Source organism: Prionailurus viverrinus, chromosome C1 (assembly GCF_022837055.1).
Source record: "Prionailurus viverrinus isolate Anna chromosome C1, UM_Priviv_1.0, whole genome shotgun sequence".
Lineage (NCBI taxonomy): Eukaryota > Metazoa > Chordata > Mammalia > Carnivora > Felidae > Prionailurus > Prionailurus viverrinus.
Window position 1 is genome coordinate 51162072 of NC_062568.1, and position 21636 is coordinate 51183707.

Sequence of the window (21636 nt, forward strand, 5' to 3'; positions counted from 1 at the left end):
TGCCAAGTAATCGGCCTCATTTTCTGTACTCACAAACCACATGTTGTATTATATTCAGTTCAGTAGTAATTTATCATAAACTATAAACTATCTTCCCAAACAGGAACAAAAAAAAATTTCTGCCCTCAAAATATTGCAAAGCACATATATTTTTAGTGTTGAAAGCTAAGTCCTTAAGAATCAAATATGCTTTTTCTTGTTTCTTCTTGAAATACAATGTGTGCTGCATGCATGCGGATATATTTCTTATATTATCTAAATTGAAGTAGAAACTGGGTTTTTTTTTCAAGCCTTGTTAAGATACCTACCTGAAAATTCCCATAATTATACCATTTGTATATCTTTTTACACATTTTATCAAAGTATGAGAGCAGAGGTGTTTGGCCAGTTTTTGACTACATCAGATCTTCTTGAGAATGAAACAAAGTGTGTTGACACATGCTGGAGGTTTGCTTTAAAAGACTCTAGCACACAAACCAACAAAACAATACATGTGAACACGGAGGTGAAACAAGACCAGCAAACCATGGATCCTGTTGAAGTTAGACAATGAATATGTGGGGGGTCATTATAGTATTCTAGTCTGTGTATGCTTTTAACTTGCCAAAATAAATTATTTAAATTATGGTGGTAAGTAGATTAAAAATTAAGTCTTGGAAGTGGTTACAAAATAACCCAATAAAATTTATTAAAATCAACCCAGTTTTTTTTCATGCACCAAGCGTTTTTCTCAACACACGTAATTACACCAGACAGACCACTAAGTTTTGCCTTTCTCAGACTTACAAGAGCAAACATTTGCCACATTATTTTAGGTTAAGAGTCACAGTATGTCCAAAACATGACTTAGGCTTTACAGTTTGATGAAAAGTGCCTTCAGAGGCTTCTGCTTGTAACAGAAAGTATTTAACAGAAAGTATTTAAGTATAAACTGTAAGGTTTTCCCAACTCTTAGCTTGGTAAGGGAAGGGTCATTGTAGACTTAATCAGTATTTGGCTGCATTCATCTTGAGGAAAAAGAGAAGCAAATTTGATCAAACTACCCCACTCCCATGGATAATTAGACAAACTACAACTGGTTTGTGTAACATTACATGCTTTGGTTAAAGAGACACATAAACATAGTGCTGGATGTTGTTCCCCTAACAGCTGGAAAGGTTCTGGTCTCTGGACCTCAAAAATAGGACTGAAGTGCCTCTTTTTCAGCTCAGCACACTGTAAATATTATGGTAAATATTACTGTAAATACCAGAGGGGTATAACCATTAAATCTAGATGCTCTGGTTTGTGAAGTAGGGTTTTTTCCCTAGTAGAGGATTGTGGCTATTAACAGCTGTTCTCTCCCTGTTTGACAAAGGTAGGATTCTTTTTTTTTTTTTTTTTTTTTTTACATTTATATATTTTTGAGAGAGACAGAGTGCAAGCGGGGGAGGGGCAGAGAGAGAGGGAGACACAGAATCTGAAACAGGCTCCAGGCTCTGAGCTGTCAACACAGAGCCCCATGCGGGGCTCGAACTCACAAACTGCGAGATCATGACCAGAGCCAAAGTCGGACGCTTAACCGACTGAGCCACCCAGGCACCCCAATAGGATTCTATTTTTAAAAGAAGGTAGGATATGGCATCAAGTAGCATCCGTTAGTTTGTAAGCGCTCTTGGTAAGTAATTGAAATCTGCTTCCACCTTAAAGCTTGAGAAAGTCCTCTGCCTAAACTCATTGCTTTGGAGCAACTGAATAGGTTGATGCCCATCAGCCTGCCCCTTGGATTTGTATGTTGAGAGGTAGCCATTCCTTCTTGAAGCAAACAAAACAGAGCCCCAAAGGGAAACACGCTGGGTTTGCTGTGCCTTAACAACTCTCACGACGCTGTTCCACCCACACTGGGGTGTGTGCTCAGTTGGGAAGGTGACTGAAGGCACCCTTCTCATAGCACCTCTGGTTCTTGTTCGCAGATCTAAGTTTCACAGATAGACATGAGCATCCTGGATGTGGCATTTACAATGAAGCCCTCAAAGAGTGCTCTTTGGCTAAAACAAATTTGATTTTAATACTGTACCAAACAAAGACCCCAGACAGTGACCCTGCAACACTCTGCACACCAGAAATTAAGAAAACCAGAAATTAAATGTTGTTTCTTTAAATGCTGCATTTCAGTCCTAAGCTCACATCACTTCCAAGTTGAAGTCATCTGTAGGTCCGTTGAGACATGACACAAATTAGGGATATGGTGTGCAGATTCTTCAAGAAGGGCACTTCCTTGAAAAACCATGTTCGTCAAAACCCCTTGGAATGGTCTGAGCAGGCCTCATTGCTCTTCTTACCCCGAAGAGACAACGATGAAGGGGAGAAGAAAGACTCTACAAAAACCCATCACACTCTCCCTCAACCTTAGCCAATCCACTGAGGACTCTGCTTCTGTGCCTGGCTGTCAGCATCCATGGAGAAACATTCAGAACCAAGAACCTTCACTTTGGAATTTCTGTGACCATTTGGAATTTCTAGTAGATCATTGGACTCCCTCCCTCCTTAGTCTGCCACGTGGCAGATCTTGAAATCAACAGGATGAACTCAAGAAATCCCTCATCATTCAGTATCTCTGACACCCAAGGTTCAAAAACAAATGTGAAGGCAGAATTTCTGGCATCACTTTCTCAGATTCCCATGCCAGTTCACACATATGACAAGGAGCATGCAGTCTGTAATCTACCTTCTCCAGAAACACAGCAGGGTGGCTGAGCATGCTGTTATATATATTTTTTTACCTACACACACACACACACACACACACACACACACGTTCTTTATGGAAATTTTGGATGCAAAGGAAAATTTTTAAGTCACCTGTGATCCCATTACTGGTAACGTTTTGATGTACATACTTACAATCTTTTTTTATGCATATATTGAGAATTTTTATAAAGTTGGGATGTTACATATAAACCATTATATCTCTTTTCTCTCCAACCCTTGTTTGTAAATCACTATTTATTATCAGTTATATCTTCATGCACCAGAGCTTATGTTAGGCTCAAGATGTCCAGTGGCTCTGCAATATCAACCTATTACTATTCAGGAATAACATCCTTCATGGTATAAAGCACACACCAACTGATTCTTTAGAGCCATGTCACCTAGCACTGTATCATCACAAGAATGTATAAAAGCTGCATAACTGTACCCACACCCTCACCCTAGTGGCTGGAATAGTACAGTGGATGAGAACACACTTGGGAGCCAGGTTGCCTGAGCTCTCATCCACCTCTGTTACATTCTAACAGTGTAGTTTAGTGCCTCAATATCCTCATCTGTAAAATGAGGGAGATAAGGACAGTGTTTCCCTTAGACGGTTCTTAGAAGGATTAAGTGAGTTAATGTGTTTGAAGTATTTAGAACAGTGCCTGGAATACACTGCACTATGGAAGTGTTAGCTGTTGTTAATAATACCCCAAGCCTTTTCTCAGATATACCAGTTGCTTGATACATAATAAGCACTTAATAACATTTGTTAAATGAATGAAGCCTCTGTAGCACCATCTATATTGTGTTGATATTATGGCTATTGTTTTTTAAGCCTTTTTGGATTCTGTGGAGCCATAAAGCAACAGTCATTTTTCTCTGCCCATGATATTCCTCCATTTACTAGTGTTGTATGGGATCAGCTTTGAAATGGTCATATATCCTAGCTGGTTTAAATTTTACGGTGACCAGATGAAAGGAAATTACTGGATAGCCTTGGGTACCCCGTGAATCAATCTAATTTTCTGGGTTCTTTGGATCCCATTGATTATATGCTTTGGTGGCCAGAAGCAGGATTATCTCAGCATACGTTTTAAGCCAAGAGAGGACTATCATTGGAAGCCTGCTCAGAGAGTAGCCACAGACTTTTCTGGAAAGGGTGATGTGAGAACTAGGTCTATATGAATTGACCATCACTTTGCTTAGGTGTATTGTACCCATTGCCTTACAGTTTTTATATGGACAGTGAAGAAATATAGGTAAGAAAATAGATTAATTTAAAGGTCAGTAAAACCCAGAATTATTGGGTCAGGAAGAGAAAAGATATCATTGTATTTGAAAATAAAAGAATAAAATAGAGTCAGGCATGGGATAAATACATTAAATAATACTTTCCACTGCCACTGTGTTCTTTTGATAGTATATCGTCCTCATCAGGCAGTTGACTTTTTCTCCTCGACATGGGTAAGTGTAGGTCTGAATGAAGATGGTTTGAAGGAAGATGGATGGGGTGGGGGAGGGGCAAACGGACATTTACTGGCAGGTGGACACGTTTCAAGCCTGATGATTCTCTAGAAACCATTTACTAGGCAGCTTTAAATCACAGTCAAGAGATAGGTGCTGCTTCAGTAACTCAGGTATCACAGTTGAGAGAGGTAAATATGTTCTGTGTGACTGTGTGTGTGCTGTACTTCAGGGATTCTTTACTCTGATGATCTAGAGTTGGGTTTCATGGTCTTTGAATACCATAACATTATAGAATAATTTCTGGGAAGAGGGGCCATGACTTTTATCAAATTCTCAGAAGTATCTATGATCCAAATAGTTTAAGAGCTCAATGTGGATTCCTAGGAAGGGGCGGGGAGGAAAGTGGCTGCATAGAAAATCACAGTAAAATATATCCCATCATTTTATATAATGGGTGATAACTGATGGCTTAAAAATGACTCAGGGTTTTGATCTGGAGCCTATTAGAGGCATTTAGTTTCAACTCCCAATTAAATATCTAATCTAATTACCTTATTTTAACATTATCCCTATTCTTACTGTTCTAATTCATCAGCTCATTCTAATCAATAACATTTTCACAGGCAAAACCTCTCTAAATTTTAGTGCAGTTCTATTGTTTACAGCACTGATTTCCACAGTATTGTGGATAATTATTTCATATTTGATAGACTTTCAGGACTTACTTATTATTAGCAAGATCCAAACCCAGCAAAACTGACTTATAGTTTCAAGATGACAGAGATGACAGACAAAGACCTTTATATCCCTTCTCCCTTCAAAATCACACCAAAATAGGAAGGGAACAAGAAATGGATACACATCCCACCTTTCATGGAACCATAATGTATGAGGGCAGAAAATGGAGGGAGGATGTTCATAGTTTAGTAGAGAAAAGGAAGATCTAACCCAAGTGCCTTTGGGGTGAGGGGATGGAGGAAGTGGTACACGTGAGAAACATCCCCTCCAGAACCTATCAAGGTTTAGGATCCAGAATCTTTAGAGAACACAAAAATGGGGTGAAGTGGAGGGAGGGGGTGATGAAAATACTGAGTCCCCAAGTCCCCACCCCTTCTCCATATAATCAGAGGCCTACTCTTCTTACCTATGCAGGAGATAGAATATTTGCTGCAGAAACTAAACCCCAGACTTGGGGACACCAGCAAAAGAAAAGTTAAGGTGAAGTACATCCCAAAAATGAGAGAATTAAGTGAAAGTCTACATTATCAAAGATGAGAAGATACAAGTCTCTTTTCTCATAATGTCAACATCCATGTTTACACCATTTCCAAGCAAGAGATTGGGAAGTCCACAGAACAGGAGTTTAGATACTGACATTTGGGGCTCCCAACAAAAGACCAGCTGGCCATCTGCTCACCTTGTGGGAAGGCCCAGAAATCTATAGACACCACCCCCAAACACTGGTGTGTGGCAAACATTATAATACTTTACTCTTAGATGAGTAGACCCTCAAGGATATCAGGTGTTCGAGGGAAACCAGCAAACAGGAAAAGGAGTTTAGAGGAAACAGGTAACAAGGAGCAGAAGAGAATTTCAGAGGAATTATAATTATCTTCAAAAAGATAAAAGACTGTAATGAGAAAAGAATAGCATGCTATGAGAAAAGGAGCAACAGGCAAGAAAATGCTTACAAATTAAAAATATTATTATTCCTGGAAAGATGGGGGAAATGTGGGAAAGAAGAGGCAAGAAAATAAAAGAATCAATACAGGAAGTCCAATATTCAATTGGAGTTCCATTCAATAGGACACAAAAGTAAAAAGAAAACTATTTTTTAGAAAGATTACAAAAATATTGTACTGAAGAAACTGAGCCTCCATGTTGGAAAAGCCTTACCAAGCCAAATGATGGGGGAAAAGTCCCAAACCAAAGCATATCTTTGAGAAATTGCCAAACCCTAGGGATAGAGAGAGGATTCTAAGAGAGAGGAAATTAAATAGCATACAGTGTTAGGAATAAGAACTGCATATACTTCTCAGAAACAGCTTCAGAAGTTAGAAAACCATAGAGCAGTCTTTCAACATTCTGAGTGGAAATATTGCAACCCAGAATTGTAGGGGAGGCTAACAACTGAATGAAGACATTTTCAGTCCTGCAAAGCCTCAAAAGTTAATTCACTCTCACTCCCCCAGTGTTGAAAAGTTAATACCCTTTCTCACGACGCCACTGGCAGATGTGCTCCTGCGAAATGAGGGGGGAAATGAAGAAGGACAGAGATGTGGGATGCAAGAGCCTGGAGGTCAACCCTGGGAGAGAAAAGCTGGCAGCAGACAGAGAATCCAGACCACAGACCACAGGGTGCCCCCAGGACGGGAAGGCATCTAAGAAATGGTGTGCCCCTTTGGAGAGCTGTGTAGGATGTGAGAAGACTCAGATGTTCAAAGAAATCTTCACTCCAGGAAATAAAAACATTCACATCAGAAGGGAAACAAGCCCCAGATCCTAGTTGGCTCAGCAGTGTCTATGAATAGAGTGCAGATCAGGAAAGCGCTGTATCTGGATTGCATTGTGAGTGTGGGGGAGGGAAGAGAGTACGTGTGAAGATAATTCTCACCCATCACAAGACATCAGTGTTTAAGAGCAAACTCTGGCACCTGTATGCTGGGAGTTGGCCCGCCTCTGCCACGTACTAGCTCCAAGTCCCTAGGCACATTACGTAGCTTCTCTGTGCCTCTGTTTCTTCTTACCTGGGGATAACTGTGGTTTCTACCTCACACGGCTGTGATGCGAATTAAGTCAGTTAAACAGTTGTAGAGTTCTTAGGAGAGTGTCGGCATATAGGAAGGACGGTATAGGCACTTAATGACTAACCAAGTGCTAATAATATGTACATACTATATAGAAATATGGTAGAAAATAATTACCAAATTAGGAAAAGATTAGGTGCCTTTGGGAATCAGGAAAGGGGAAGGATGAGGGACTACTGTTTTTGATCCTAAGTCTCTCACTACGATTTTTTTTTTTTAACTATTCAGGCAATACATTAAAGTAAAATAAAATTAACTTAAAACCAACAGCCAACTCCAAATTTTAAAATGAAGGGGCACACACAGCTTTGATATGGACTACTGCATTCCCCCCATCAACAATTTACTAACATTCCTATTTGCTATGCTAGTGAAATTACGTGTATTTCTGAATGTAGCAGAGAACCCAACTTAATTTTTAAAAATAAAACTGTCAACACAGAAACTTATTCAGTTATTTCTGCAATAAAATCATAATTAATTAAAAAACAAAGTTTTTATTGCTCTAAGAGAAGAGATACTATCTAGTGGTCCTGAGTTTGGGGAAAAAATATACATGAGAAAGGAAGCAGTTTGAACCCTACTTTCCCTTCCTCTTGCCCTCTGATAAAGATTTTAATAAATAATGAAATGGGAGACTTAACTAAGTACAAGGGGGAAGACATAAAGGCTTTGGGTCAAGAAAATGCATAGATTTGTGTTTCCAGAGGCTTACTGTCTCTTCCAAACTAACCAAAGGACAGCAGGAACCAAAGAATCCTGGTTCTGTAATTATATCCCACTACTCCCCAAATATCTCACACTGAGCGTAGGCATTTCATAAGCATGCTACCAGAGGCCAATAAAAACGGATTCTAGGGTCACCTGGGTGGCTCAGTCAGTTAAGTGTCGGACTCTTGATTTCGGCTCAGGTCATGTTCTCACAGTTCGTGAGTTCAAGCTGACAGCACAGTGCCTTCTTGCGATTTTCTCTCTCTGCCCCTCCCCTGCTCCTTCACAGGTTCTCCCTCTCTCTCTCTCCTCTCTCCCTCTCAAAAATAAATAAATTAAAAAAAAAAAAAAAGGATTCTGTGTAATAAGATACTCTACCTGATTCTCAATCTGGGTTGCCAAATCCTCTCCCAAACCCTAGTTTTCAAGATATAACCTGCCTTATTATCTGTATAAATTTAATCTGTCCTCCAAGCTAATATGAATTAAGGTATTCATAAGACAACTTCTAGAATACTATCATGTAACAATTTGAGTACTTTTAAGTTGCTTCTTTAAATAAATATATATATGTGTGTGTATATATATATATATATATATATATATATTTTAAGGTGTTCTCTTTTGCCTGCCCTCATTTAAGTGGCAGCTGGTGGGTATAGCATCCGCTTCTAAATTCACAGCCCCCCTTTCTCCTCCTACCACTAGACACTCCTCACTGCAATGTAGAATCACAAAACACATTTTGCTCTGGGCCTCTGCCAAACTGTCACTGTATCTGGATAGTGCAATCTCCTCTCTAAAAAGGGAACAAAATAATCTGAACTTTGTCCTGGTGTGCCAGTGTGGGCCACCATGACAGCCAGCTAATCCATCACTGTGGGGACCTTAGGCTGTGCAACTGACCACCCAACTGACTGCCATCAAAGGGGGGTGGCAGTTAATCATTTCCTTAAATGATGTGAGTATGGAAACAGCTGATTGTTGCTCAGCAGACGAACCTTATCCATTCTCCCTGCCCTGAGTAGTGACTGTGGCCATTTCCCCTTCTTTCCAGACCGCAGGGTTTCAAGAGATTCTGACCGAGGTGGAAATTTTAGCAGTGATTGTGGGATGCCTGTGTCATGACCTCGACCACAGGGGAACCAACAATGCCTTCCAAGCTAAGTAAGTGTTCTAATTGTTGTTATTTTAATGCATTTGCCTTTCTGTTCAGAGCCAAAGGTGACGAGTGCTAAAGAGTAAAGCATTAATTTCTGGCATCCGAGGCCAAGGCCATGCAGGCTTGGGTGTGCATGTCATGGGGCTCATCCATCTTTATAATTCCCTATTCTTCTTTTAATTGCAAATTTGCCCTTCATGTCATGCTTGTTGATTTGGTCTGTCTCTGTTGACCTCAGTCAGATAACAAAGCTCAGATTTTAAAAGGCCTATTTTTTTTTCCTTCCGGAATATTTGCCTTCATGGCATTATAAGCATCTTGGACTTGCTACTCTCAAAATCAGGTTTTGAGACTATTAAAATAAAAGTGGCCTTCGGAAATTTTATGAAGCAGAATATGTTTCTTCTCCCAGCAGACTCTCTTGCAGGTTCTTTAATGGTGGGTGTTCTATAAACTGCAGTGAACTAAAGCAACGCAGGAATACGGTCTCTGCTGTTCCCATCCCTCTGCCCACAGAAAGGTGGGAAGCAAACAAAGGAATTGCATCAATCCTGGGAACATGTGAGCACCTAATGTGCACAGACAGAATAATGTGCCCCTAAGCAAGTTGGACTGGTCGAAATAACCTGCCGTTACTTGGTGGCTCACACTGTGGTCTTATTTCCAAATACCCCAATCTCCTGACTTATATTGAGGTCCAGTTTTAGTGTTCATTTTACTACCTGTTTGCAAACAAAATGACACGTGGGTTCAGAGGCTGGAGCAAAACTTTTGGGGATGGAGAAGTTAAGAAAGGCTTCAGCAAAGAGGCAAGATTAACTGTCAGATAACTGATTTCCAAGCCCCCGAACAGGTCTGCCTCCATAACGTGAACATCAATAGCCCACTGTATGTCAACAGCATCACTCCCTTTGTTCCCCAAACTTTGACCTATTGGGGCCTTGGACTCCTGGCTCTTTGCATATCCTCCCAATCAAATGAATTTTGATTTTATAAACTTCTCTCTGCATCCTGGATCCTATTATAACCCCTCACTTTAACCCTCTTTTCTCAATATCCTACCATTTCTTGACCCTCTTAACCTTCTGTGACATCCACTGTGCAAAAACTCAGCACCAGTACAATCAAACAATTCAGTTTCTTGCTACTCTACCTAGACTTTTACAGGCTTTGGGAGAAAATGTCACAATTGCGAGAGTCTGAGATATGCCAAATATGTATTGTCCCAGCTCAGCTGGAGGCGCTATACTCCCCACAGATCTTTCTGTGTCCCTAGCCAGCTCCATCCCCGCTTGCTTTTAGCAGTTATGTGGACCAAACTGTTCTCCCTTCCTAAACCACCTCCTGTCTACCACTGCCCCCACACCACTCAGCAGATCACCTTGCCTCCTCCTTCACGGAGAAAATTGAGGCCATCAATTGAGCCCTCCCTCAATTTCCTCCCCTGCCATGTAGAAACTTATCTGTCTGGCCCCATCCTTTCACCCTTCCGTCCTATCTCAACCAAAGGGCTGTGCCGTCTCCTGTCTGAGACTAATCCCTCCACCTCAGCTTTGGGGGCTTTCCTTGCCCCCTCCCATGGGACCCTGCTCCATCAATCTTCCTCCCTCTGCCTTGTGTCTCTTTTCCATTCCTACTAGCGCTCAGCATCCTGTTAATGTGAGCAATTCTCCACCATCTTGAAGAAGCCTGCCTCCAACCCTACTTCTCCCTCCGGCTTCGGTTCTCTCTCTCTCCCTTACTTTCCAGTCAGTCTTCTTGGAGGGTTGTCTGTTGTTGTCTTCACTTCCTCAACCCCCGCCTCCTACATGGCCGTCCAGTTCCACCTTCCCAGGGGAGCCCACCAATGGCCCCTGTTCCCAAAGCTGATGGACACTCTTTTTGGCCTTCTTTCTTGACATTTCTTGCCATGAGCCACATTTTGTCACTCCCTCCTTCCAGGAACTCTGTCTTCCTATTGGAGCCCCACAGCCATCTCAGTCTCAGTCTTTGCCTCTACACCTCTCTCTTTTCCTCTATCCTAGTGAATAGCAGGGCCAGAAATCCACCAGTCACCCAGATTCTCTTCTTACCACCCCAAAACTGACATATCTGCATTGTTGGGTAACTAGTGCTTCTTTGCACCCATCCTGGGTTGCTACAGCAAGCAACCCATATTCCCTCCTCCAGTCTCCCCCCTACCCCCTTGGCACTCAAGAATAATCTTTGTAATTCACAAAGCTGACTAAGTCACTCTCCTGCTTAAAAAACATTCACTGGCCTCCTGTGACTTTCAGGATAATGTTCAAATTACTTGGTTTAGCCCCCCTGAAGGCCCTTTTCAGTTGGGCTCCTGCCCATTTTCCTGGCCCAGCACCCACTCCTCCCACCCCCACCCCCCATCAATGCATCAGTGTCCCAGACACAGGGGCTATTGGTGTCCTCAATGGGGTCATGTTAGTTCACCTCTCTCTGCTCCCGGGTATGCTGCTTCTCTATCCTGGAATGCCCTTCTTCTCCTTCTTGCCCCAAACGCCTCCGAAAGCATCACCCCCTGGGTTTTATCTCTGAGGTACCATCATAGTCAGTGTATCTTCCTTTAGCCCCCTGTCTCCAGCCCCCTACCTTTCTGCCACTTATGCATAAAGAGGAGATAAATGTGTTAGAATTATGTTCATAAAGCCAGACTGAGCACCTTGTGGGTTCTTTTAAGAGTCAAGTGCACAATACTTGTTCTCAGATACCAACATCCCCTTCCAGAGAGAGCCTGTGTGTCACCCTGAGAAAGGCAGTCCTTTTTGCTAATTGACCTCTCAGGTCTTTGGACCAAGAATATACACCTGATTAAAACCAGCTAATCATATTTCATATACCAGGAATTCAGAGTTGGATTACCATGATACTGACTCAGTTATCTGTTGAGATCCAAGCTGTGGATCACAGAGACTTGGGAGCTGTAGGCTGCCATTTTGGGAAAGCTGTGATGACAGAAATAGATAAGAGAAACAAGAAAGTGAGTCTGCAGAGAGAAGAGAAGAAGAAAGTAGATATTCATAGAGAAACAGAAAAAAAAGATTATACAACCCTGGAGACAGAAAAAGCAGACTTGATCCCTGGCTTTCCACATCTCTACTCCATTGCCAGGAGACCCAGCCACACTTGTGATAACTGGGTTCCCTCAAAGTTCCTTTTATCATTTAATCAACCTCTTTAATGAAGCTGCTTCTAATTGATTTCTGTTTTTTACAACTGACAGTGCCTGAGACAATGAGAAGTACTACAATGTACTTGTTGTATCCTACCTCCAGTGCTCACCAACATACTTGTAGGGTAGATATCTTTGTCTCCATTTAACCGGGAAGGCCTGAGCCTCAGGGAAGTAACTTGCCCAGATTCATGCATCCAGAATGTGGCACAACAGTGTTTGGACCCAGGCTATCTGATTCCAAAAGCCATTGCTTAACCACCGCATCATATTCCCTTTCATGACTTTGTATTATTTATTTGGGGCCTTTAAGCTTCCAGGTTATTAGCTGACTTGCCATATATGTGAGCTCTGGAAAACTACAATATATTTTGACATCCAGCAAATCAAGACACAGAGCCATAAAAAATCCTAGAAATGAACTAGACCTTGGTAGTCATATTTTTCAACACCTTAACTTTACAAAAATGGAAACTGAGGGGTCCCTGTAGAGGCCACTTTTAGGCAAACAGGCTTGAGCAATGGGATGTAGGAAGTGCCCATAGTGACCACCCGGCTGAATGCAAACCATCCCATCAGGTGATCGACCCACCTGCAAATATCCTAACTGACCAATGGGCTACTTACAACCAGGCACCGTTGCCAAAAAAGGGAGAATTCCATACTTTACCATACTTCCTCATCTTCCCCCTTTAAAAACAGCCCCCACCCACTGCCTCCTTGCAGACAGCCTCTCCCTCTGCTGTCTTGCAGTGTATCCAATAAACTTCTATCCTTTCTTCAGCCTCAGGTGAATTTTTTCACCACCAACGCCATTGGCTTCCACCTATCATCCCCCCACATCTGGGGGCCCCATCTGATCGGATAGACACCCCATGTCTATGTGGGAACACCACAGTTCCCAAGTCTCAAGTGACTGGTGTAAGATTAAACAACTTTCAACATATGAGATAAGGGTTAAGTTGCTGATTGCTGATATTAGAATTCAAAGTTCAGGGGTTTGGGGTTTTTGGTTTTTCTTTTTTGCATCCTTATACCACATGATCAAAATCTACTGTTCCAAGACAGTCTGACATGTTTCCTCAAGACGATTAATCCCGTACACAACTTAACCAGCTCACGGGATGTCTATCAGCCCTGCTTCTACCTAAGAGAGTTCCTTTTGAACTTAGGATACCAAACATCACCACCACCCACCCTCTTGTTAAAATGTCCTTCAACAGCGAATACTGAAAGAGACCTTTTAAATCATGGTGAAGGGGTTACCTTTTTATTGATTAGAATAACACTTATTCAGTAAGCGTGCCATTGTTTAGAAAAGCCATAGGAAGAAATCTAGTCCTTATTTCCTTTGTTATTCCACAATCATTGAGTGCTGTTTTTGTGCAAGGCTCTGTGCTAGGCATTGTGGGAGAAATAAAGAAGCATAACAAACAGTCCCTTCCCTAAAAGTAGTCACAGTATAATTCCAACCTTTCAAGTGATTTGGAAATAGATTTAAATGCACCAGTTATTACGTGGCAAAGCATACAGTACCTTTTATTCATATATAAGGCTATAAAGAAACAAGAGACATTTAACAAGGGACAAATTACTATATAAAATGCAAAATGCCTCTATAATAAAAAGTTGTGACTTTAGTTATAGCACAATATGATTTATTCTCTTAGCCTTTCTGATGAGTGAACCTTTGCATTTTCATATTTTATTCTTAATTTTTAAGTATTGGAGCACGTGCAATGAATAATCAATAGGTAGAGAGGGCCACCATACCACCATGCTTAGCAATTGCTCTGTGAACACCTCTCTCCCGTTTTCTCCAGGGACAGCATTTCCCACTCATCCCCCCCGTCTCCATTACAGCTGCCCCCGATGATTAAATATCAGTACCAAGCAGCTTTGTAGTATATTCTCCTAGGAGACTTCTTCTATTCATTTCTAGCATAATCTCTTATACTCATTTATTGGGAATGAAAACCCATCTTGTCGCTTTCGGCCAGGTCCCAGAAGTGAAATCCTGGGGCACATTAATCTGCCATGACAGCCTAATCCCATTCCTCACCACCTCCCAGCAATTCTCAATTTCCTAATTACCTTTCATAGTTTTCCTTTTAAAACTTTCCCATAAGCCATATCTGGAGAACTTATGCACGTTTTTGCACATTTATTTCTTGGTGCCTGAGCAAAGTGCCTGTACAGAAAGAATTTTCACTTTGACTTTTCTTTTTAATAAGTCTCTTCTCGGTGTGTCACCTGTCCACAAATGAAAGTCTTCAGTATGTCGGGATGACCTAATCAACAATGAGCTTCATAAACAATCACATGTATAAATATTCCTGTGCTCATGAAATTCAGATATATAATATGGATATCCACAATTTGGAGATATATATGTATCGACAATTTGTATATATATATATATATACACACACACACATATATATATACAATTTGTATATATTATATATATATATATATACCATATATATATGTATATATATATATATATGGTAACATACTTTTTGCTGCCAACCTTCAAGTTTGAACTATAATCTCTAGCCATACTACTGTAAGCTTATTAGCCAAGCAGCTAATATTTTTTTAATTTATTATTTATTTTTGAGAGAGAGTGGGGGAGGGGCAGAAAAAAAGGAGGGGGGACAGAGGATCCCAAAGTGGCTCTGCGCTGACAGCAGTGAACCTGATGCAGGATTCAAACTCACTAACCATGAGTTCATGACCAGAGCCCAAGTCAGATGCCTAACTGACTGAGCCACCCAGGCGCCCCACCAAGTAGCTAATATTTTTTTAAGCACCTATTCCATGCCAGGCAATCAGCTATATGATATGCACATAAAACATCCTGGAATTTCAAAATCCAAAACAAAGGCACCCAGTGTGCATTTTGAAAAATGTATTTTCATAAAAAGGAACTCTGATAGAAAATAGTTAACTAAAATTAAATATTAATTGATCACTGGTTACTAAGATTAGCCTAACAATTTTGCACTTATTAAATGGTATAGATGAAGGTAAGATTTAAAGAAACAACACATACCTGATTAAAATGTAGTTACCACCCTCCCCCTTAGCAACTCTATTCATGATGATACCTATGGAACCTAACCCTGTGTTTCTCCAGCATGTGGTCAGCTCTGAGTCTCTCCAAGATTATGGGCCCCTGGGCCCCTGATCTGGCTGTGATCTTGGGCTGCTTCACAGTGGAGATGGAGGGCAGCTTAGGACCAAAATCCTTCATGTTGCACGTATATGCAGTTCTTGGCTCCTCTCATTAGCAGTGCAGACTGTGAGCTGTCAGTCTCCGGCATTTCCAAGAAAAGGCCAAATTGCCCTTTTGATGTCCAAACTCCCTGGAATGAGCAGGAAAGAACACAGGGACTCTGATTGCCGTGATTGCCCTTTAAACCATAGGATTCTCTGGATCTCTCTTGACTCTTAAGATGCTCTAAATCCTAATCCTTCCACAAGAGCTGGAAATGAACACACTTGAACATGTCCAATGAAAACTTTGCTGAACTGATATTATTGAGAATTAACTGGTTCTGCATAAGCAGAATTTACAGATAATTCAAAGTAACTTTTTCAAGTATTTAAAATGGAAATTGATATGGGTTTTAATTGATTTAATAGACTGCAGTCTACTACATGTCATGTATAATGATAAGCACTTCCAAGTATTTTATTACATTTTCATAAATAACAGGAGGTAGATAGCATTTTCACAATTTTAGAGACCAAGAAACTGAGCCTTAAAGCACCCAAGTAACTGTCCAAAGCTTTTTCCAAGAGCTAGGGTCTGATTCCAAATCCAGGGAACTTTCCAGAGTTCTACTCTGAGATACAGTGGGACTATGAGCTGGGAAATCATAGGAGAAGCTTGTCAGCCTTACCTGTAAAGTGGTTCAATGGACTCTGCATAATATTCCCAAGGGCTTTTCCCCTGGAAAGGCAAATACATTGGGTATAGGACAGTTAGTTGTTGTGAACACTCGGAAGCTACATACAGTTTAGTTCATGAAGTGCACCCTGATCCCCTAAGCTACAAATTCTGTCTTTTGTCCTTGGAACATCTGAAGCACTTCGATTGGACATGGAACGCTTTCTATGGTATTTGTGTTATGTGCATTATTTATCTTATGACCACATCTCATCTGAATTTCTTAGCCACATGGCCTGTGTCTTATCTATTTTATCATCCACGGGATCTAGCCTAACACATAGAAGGTTTTTGAAAAGTTTACTTCGTGGATGAGTGAAGTACCCGGTTTCCTAAGAATATATATGCTCGTGTTCCTTTGCCAAAGCAGGAAAAGCAGTCTGATCCAAAGAAATGGCGTGGGAGAATCGTTGGCGGGTGGAGGGCCCTGGTCACTCACGCTTCTCTCCTCTTTCAGGAGCGGCTCTGCCCTGGCCCAACTGTATGGAACTTCTGCTACCCTGGAGCATCACCATTTTAACCATGCTGTGATGATCCTTCAAAGTGAGGTACAGGCCTAATACTCTGCTCCCCTTCTCAGAAAACCAATACAACAATGTTTGCTCCTTCTTTCTTTGTAGTGCCACACATAGATACAGAGAAAAGAGACAAGTTTTTTTAGGCGAAACTATTGCTTTTCTTGGTGGCTTTTTAAAATCCTTTCAGATGCCTGACCAAGAACCTTATTCAGTTCTTCCTGAGCTGATTCATTTGGGTTTCATTATTGGTAAGGAGACTTTTCAGATTCACTTAGCAGAAAAGACGGCTTATAGCTTGTCACCAGAGCATGGGCTTATTTTCTTTAAGGAGCACAGAAGCCACTGGCAGAGTGACTTGACCCAAGTAGTGAGTGGCCCACATTCCCATTTTGCAAAAGTCGAAGCCATTTTACAAGATGGTAGAAATAGAAACAGGGTGAGAAAATTACACTTTATTAGCACAATTGAGAAAGCTATGAAAGATAAAAAGAACCCAAAATTGCTGGTCGGAGCAGTCTGAAAGTGAGAATTGCAGCTAAACTTGAGACCCAAGGCTAAAGCCATATGCCTTATTTTGCTTCATGTCGCAATGCAGGAGTTAGACATAGTTGGACTTGTGTACTTTTAGCTCTCCACAGAGAAAAAGAAAAACCACTAACTGACTCCGGCTGAGGCATCTGAGTTTTAAATTGCCAGGAAAGGATCTGTTTAATTTTCTGCAGGCGTACAGACTTTTTTTTTTTTTTTTTGAGGCCAAGAAGGGATCATCTGTTCCCCATTATTTGTCAGTTCGCTAGCTGTGCCATTAATTATTATTATTATCATCATTAAGGCCCTGCTTCGCTGGAATAGCATCATTAAATATGGAGGGTTTTTTTCCCTCCAGCCTATCTTGAGAAAGCATGTCTTTTGCAATATCACAAAAGCCTTCTTCGACCCCATAAAGGAGAGTCAGCACTCTGGAACCCGAATGCAACTGGGGAAGGGCAAACCCGCTGAGGGAGATGTATTTTCAGTTGGGAATGAAACATCAAGGGTTAGCCTCTCAGTAACTCTGACAGAAACCATCATCCCAGCCTCTGCAGCTCTGGAATTTTCCTATGGAAGCCATGTTTGAGCTGAGCGCTATGGAAGAGGGAGGGAGGGTTAGGAGGAGCTTGGAGCTTGGGTGCAGACTGTCTTTTCTGTACTGGCAATATGATGAGTTTACACCTCAGACCCCAGAAACTCCCACCTTTGTAATAACGGGGATTATAAACAGGATGTTAGGGTTTTCTTGGAAGGTCATTTGTTTGTCTCATTGGGAAAAACAAACCTCACTAACTCAGAATTTGTCTTCATACAAATAAAACACATTGGCTGTCCTTCACTCCGGGGTTCTCTGTAAAGAACACAGAATAATGACAATGGAAATTCATCCTGAGCAACTGTTGTGTGGGTTCTGGTCTGGCTATTATCCCACACACACCCCTGCCCTGCGCATCAGAAAGGCAAAAATGCACCCTGCTTTTTAAATGAGGCAGAGGCCTGAGGCAGGCTACTCCAGACCTTTCTCCCTCCACACTTGGTTTTCTTTTCATCAGTACCACTCCTCCATAAATGTAAATGACAGTAGAAGCAGTATTTCAGGGACACAAATCTGTTTCAGGGACCAAACCCTTGAGGCACTGTAGAAGGCCAATTTGCATGTAAACAATACACTGACTGCAAATTAACTGTTTTGTTTTATCAAAGCCTATCTGGCTAGCTTTATCACTCTGTTAGCTGTAAATTGTGTCAGTTACTATATGTTCTTTAAAACTGTTAAAACGCACTCTCTCACAAAAAGATCAAGATCCTCAAATTCAGACCAGCTTTCTCCTGAACTCCACATAGTTTTGACTGTAACTTACTCATAAAGCTATTTTCTTTCACTGGGAGATGCTAGCCATTGTCTGGATCCAGGTGATGACTTTTCCACAGCTTCCAACCACTTTCTTCCAGGCCCCAGAGCACCAACCTATGATTGATCCATGGGGGAAGGCTCAGGCGAAGAAACCTGGGCAGAATTATGGCTTGGTCTACCTTTACTTACTTGTCTTCTTCTTAATGGCTGAATTAAGGGTCTGGAAGAGTTCATTTGAAAATTATTATTAATTTTGGACCTGGTCCCAGGTGGAACCAATATACTCTAGTCTTAAAGGAGTGGAGGGTTCACCCAATGAGATAAATTAACTCAGGGAAGGAGATTATCATCTGGTAGCTGGTAAGAAGTAATTTGCTAATTGATATTCTGGTTCCCTGAAAGAATTAATTTACCTCTTAGTGGAGAATAGTTTATTCTCAGGCAGTCATCTGCCCCTTCCTTCCATACTATCTTCTGGCTCCCAGCACCCACTTTAAAACCCCTCCGGTTCCCAGGCCACATGATTTTGAGTTCATAACTCATGCTAAGAAAACTTGTTAAATGAAAAGCCCCTGACTTTCAAAGCAAGTTAAGTGAATTGGTCACTTTACAGGATTGTTTCACTTTACTAAAAATATCGCAGAACTGTCTAATGTAGCTAAAACAAATTTTGATGAAAAGAAGTGTGCTTTCCAAAGGTATGGAGATACAGGTACAAATTTTCCTAGGTAAAAGTCATCTTAGCAGTCCCAAGAACTATGCCAATAACACTATCTTATACATTCTAGCGACTCAGTAATTACATACTGAATTTACCACACACTTCATTAGGATGTATCTTCACAATTTAACTCGGGGTTTCTCAAACTCGACACTGTTGACACACTGGGCCAGTATACCTTCATTGTGGGGGCTATCCTATGCATTGTCAGAGATTCAGCGGCATCCCAGGCCTCTACCCACCAGATGTTGATAGCATGCCCAACCAGAGTGATGATAAAAAAGTCTCTAAATATTGCCAAAATCACTCTCAGTTAAAAACCACTGGTCTAAGGTTTCTTTCTCCCCCTTGAAGTAATTTGTTGTCATAGCAAGTGCTTCCAAAATGCCAACTTAAGTCTTTATTAGTGAAACTAGTATTCATTTTAGGGTCAGAAAGATTCTCAAATATTTTGTCAATTTCTACGCTCAACAATTCCACAGGAAATGGCAGCCAAATGGAGTTATTGGCACAAACATATCCATAGTAACACAAGTTTAAACATTTTCAGAGTCTTCTATTTAGGACTAATAAAGAATAATAAAGTGCCTCTTGGTGGTTGTCCTCAAAAATGGTTGCACTCTCTGGCTTTGCTGTTTTCCAGAGGGTCTGTTTGTATTTGCACAAAATTTCATTAATTTTTTAAAAAAATGTTTTTATCATGTTCCCATACTTTTTTTTTTTTAAATATAGGAGACATGTAATTGACAACCTCAGATTTAATGTTGTCTTTTGTGACTTTTTACTTTCTCATTACAGGGTCACAACATCTTTGCTAATTTGTCCTCCAAGGAATATAGTGACCTTATGCAGCTTTTGAAGCAGTCAATATTAGCAACAGACCTCACGCTGTACTTTGAGTAGGTATTGGCATTTGATCTATTTGACAAATGGATATCTAAAATTTCATCTTGTAATTAATTTTCAAGTCCATATTGGGGGTCGCCTGTTATTCTACCACTGGTGTCAATGTGTAAATGAGCTAAACTTTTTGTTGTTTTCCCTTATCTAAATGAACTTCATTAAGGTGGTATCTGTAAGACAAGAAAATCAGGGCTACCATCACGTGATTTATAGCTTTCTTCTGTTGAATGAACTTTGTCTGAAACTTTTGACTCTGAAACTAGGTGATGGCCATTTTTATTTTAGACACTTGCTAAGATTGCTATTTTTGGTTATTTTATTTCTGGTGAAATCCAAAATGGTGTTGATGATGCTAATGAAAGATTTGTTGTGGAAAGGTTAACTTGAAATCCAAGTCTTCATTTCTTGCCTCTACTCTATCTCTCTTTCTCAGAAGAGCTGTACTCCTTTTTCCCAAAGTTCAAGCCTCCATCTGAGCTAGAAATTCCATCCCTCTTATTTCCCCTGATACCTGCTCCACCAGAGCAAAACCACCTCTTTTGGCAGCCTGAAAGTCTTTTCCTTCACCAATATGCATAGTTTCCTCTTAAAGACCAGTTTCCCTTCCTTAAAAAATTCTTCCACTTGATCTGATGGAGATCTTTAATTGCTTTTCAACTTACCTTTCTTTTACTGCCTACCTTTCAAAATAAATGGAACACAAAAAAATAAAAAATAAAAATAAATAAATAAATGGAACACATTTTCCTAACACCTGCTTACGCTTTGAAGACCAATGTGCACCTTCATATTCTACAGAAATTGTTCTTTCACAGGTCACCAGAAACTTCCTTGTCCTCAGATTCAGTGTCCTCCTTTACCCATTTCTGATATTGTCTAGCTTCTTTGAGACCTCTGAAGGTTTACAGTCTTCTTATTGTCAATTTCTACCCTCTTCTCTTCCCCAACATCCAGCTGCTTTTCTCCCTCTTTTCCTGGATTCTTTGTAGGTTTCTTTTCTCCTTGTTCCTACATATGAGTTCTTGAACCCATATTCTTTCTCAAATCAGATTTATTCCCTTAGCCTCATCTCCATATAACCTGTATAGGTATGTAGAAGGTCCTGGAATTCTTCAGTCTAACCATCACATTCTAATCACATATCTCCAACTTCCATCTCAAAAACCTTCAGTGATTTCATTGCTTTTAAAGCAACCTGGAAACCTAGTTCAAGTTTCAAGGCCCTCCATAATCTGCCCCTAACCTTTTTTCCTTCTTATCTTCCACTTCTCTCCTACATGATTTGTCTTCTCTAACCAGACTGGTCTACATATTACACTTTGAAAACATCTCACACAGTGCCCTGATGCCCGAATCATACTGTTTCTGCATGAAATCCTGTCCCTGCCCTTCCTCATCAGCTGAATTTTCCTTTAAGGTCCATTTCCTCCATCACCTTTTCTAGGAAGCTTGTTTCACTCCCTTTGAAATCTTAACTGCCCTTTGTTATTGTGTCAGTTAGAATTAGAATCAATTGTAAGGGGCACAAAACCCAAAACAATAGTGGACTACATCTCTGTCACGTAGAAGAAATCTGGAGATCCA

The 21636-nt window shown here is 40.7% G+C and overlaps 1 protein-coding gene across 2 annotated transcripts in view; it reads left to right on the plus strand.

Moving 5' to 3' along the window:
* Positions 1-21636, plus strand: part of PDE11A (phosphodiesterase 11A) — a 379748-nt gene that overhangs the window by 291443 nt on the left and 66669 nt on the right. For both annotated transcript variants that reach the window (XM_047873318.1, XM_047873319.1), the window contains exons 13-15: positions 8779-8888; positions 16483-16573; positions 19948-20048. In XM_047873318.1, coding sequence (XP_047729274.1) covers positions 8779-8888; positions 16483-16573; positions 19948-20048 — 302 coding nt within the window. The remainder of the gene's footprint in view (positions 1-8778; positions 8889-16482; positions 16574-19947; positions 20049-21636) is intronic.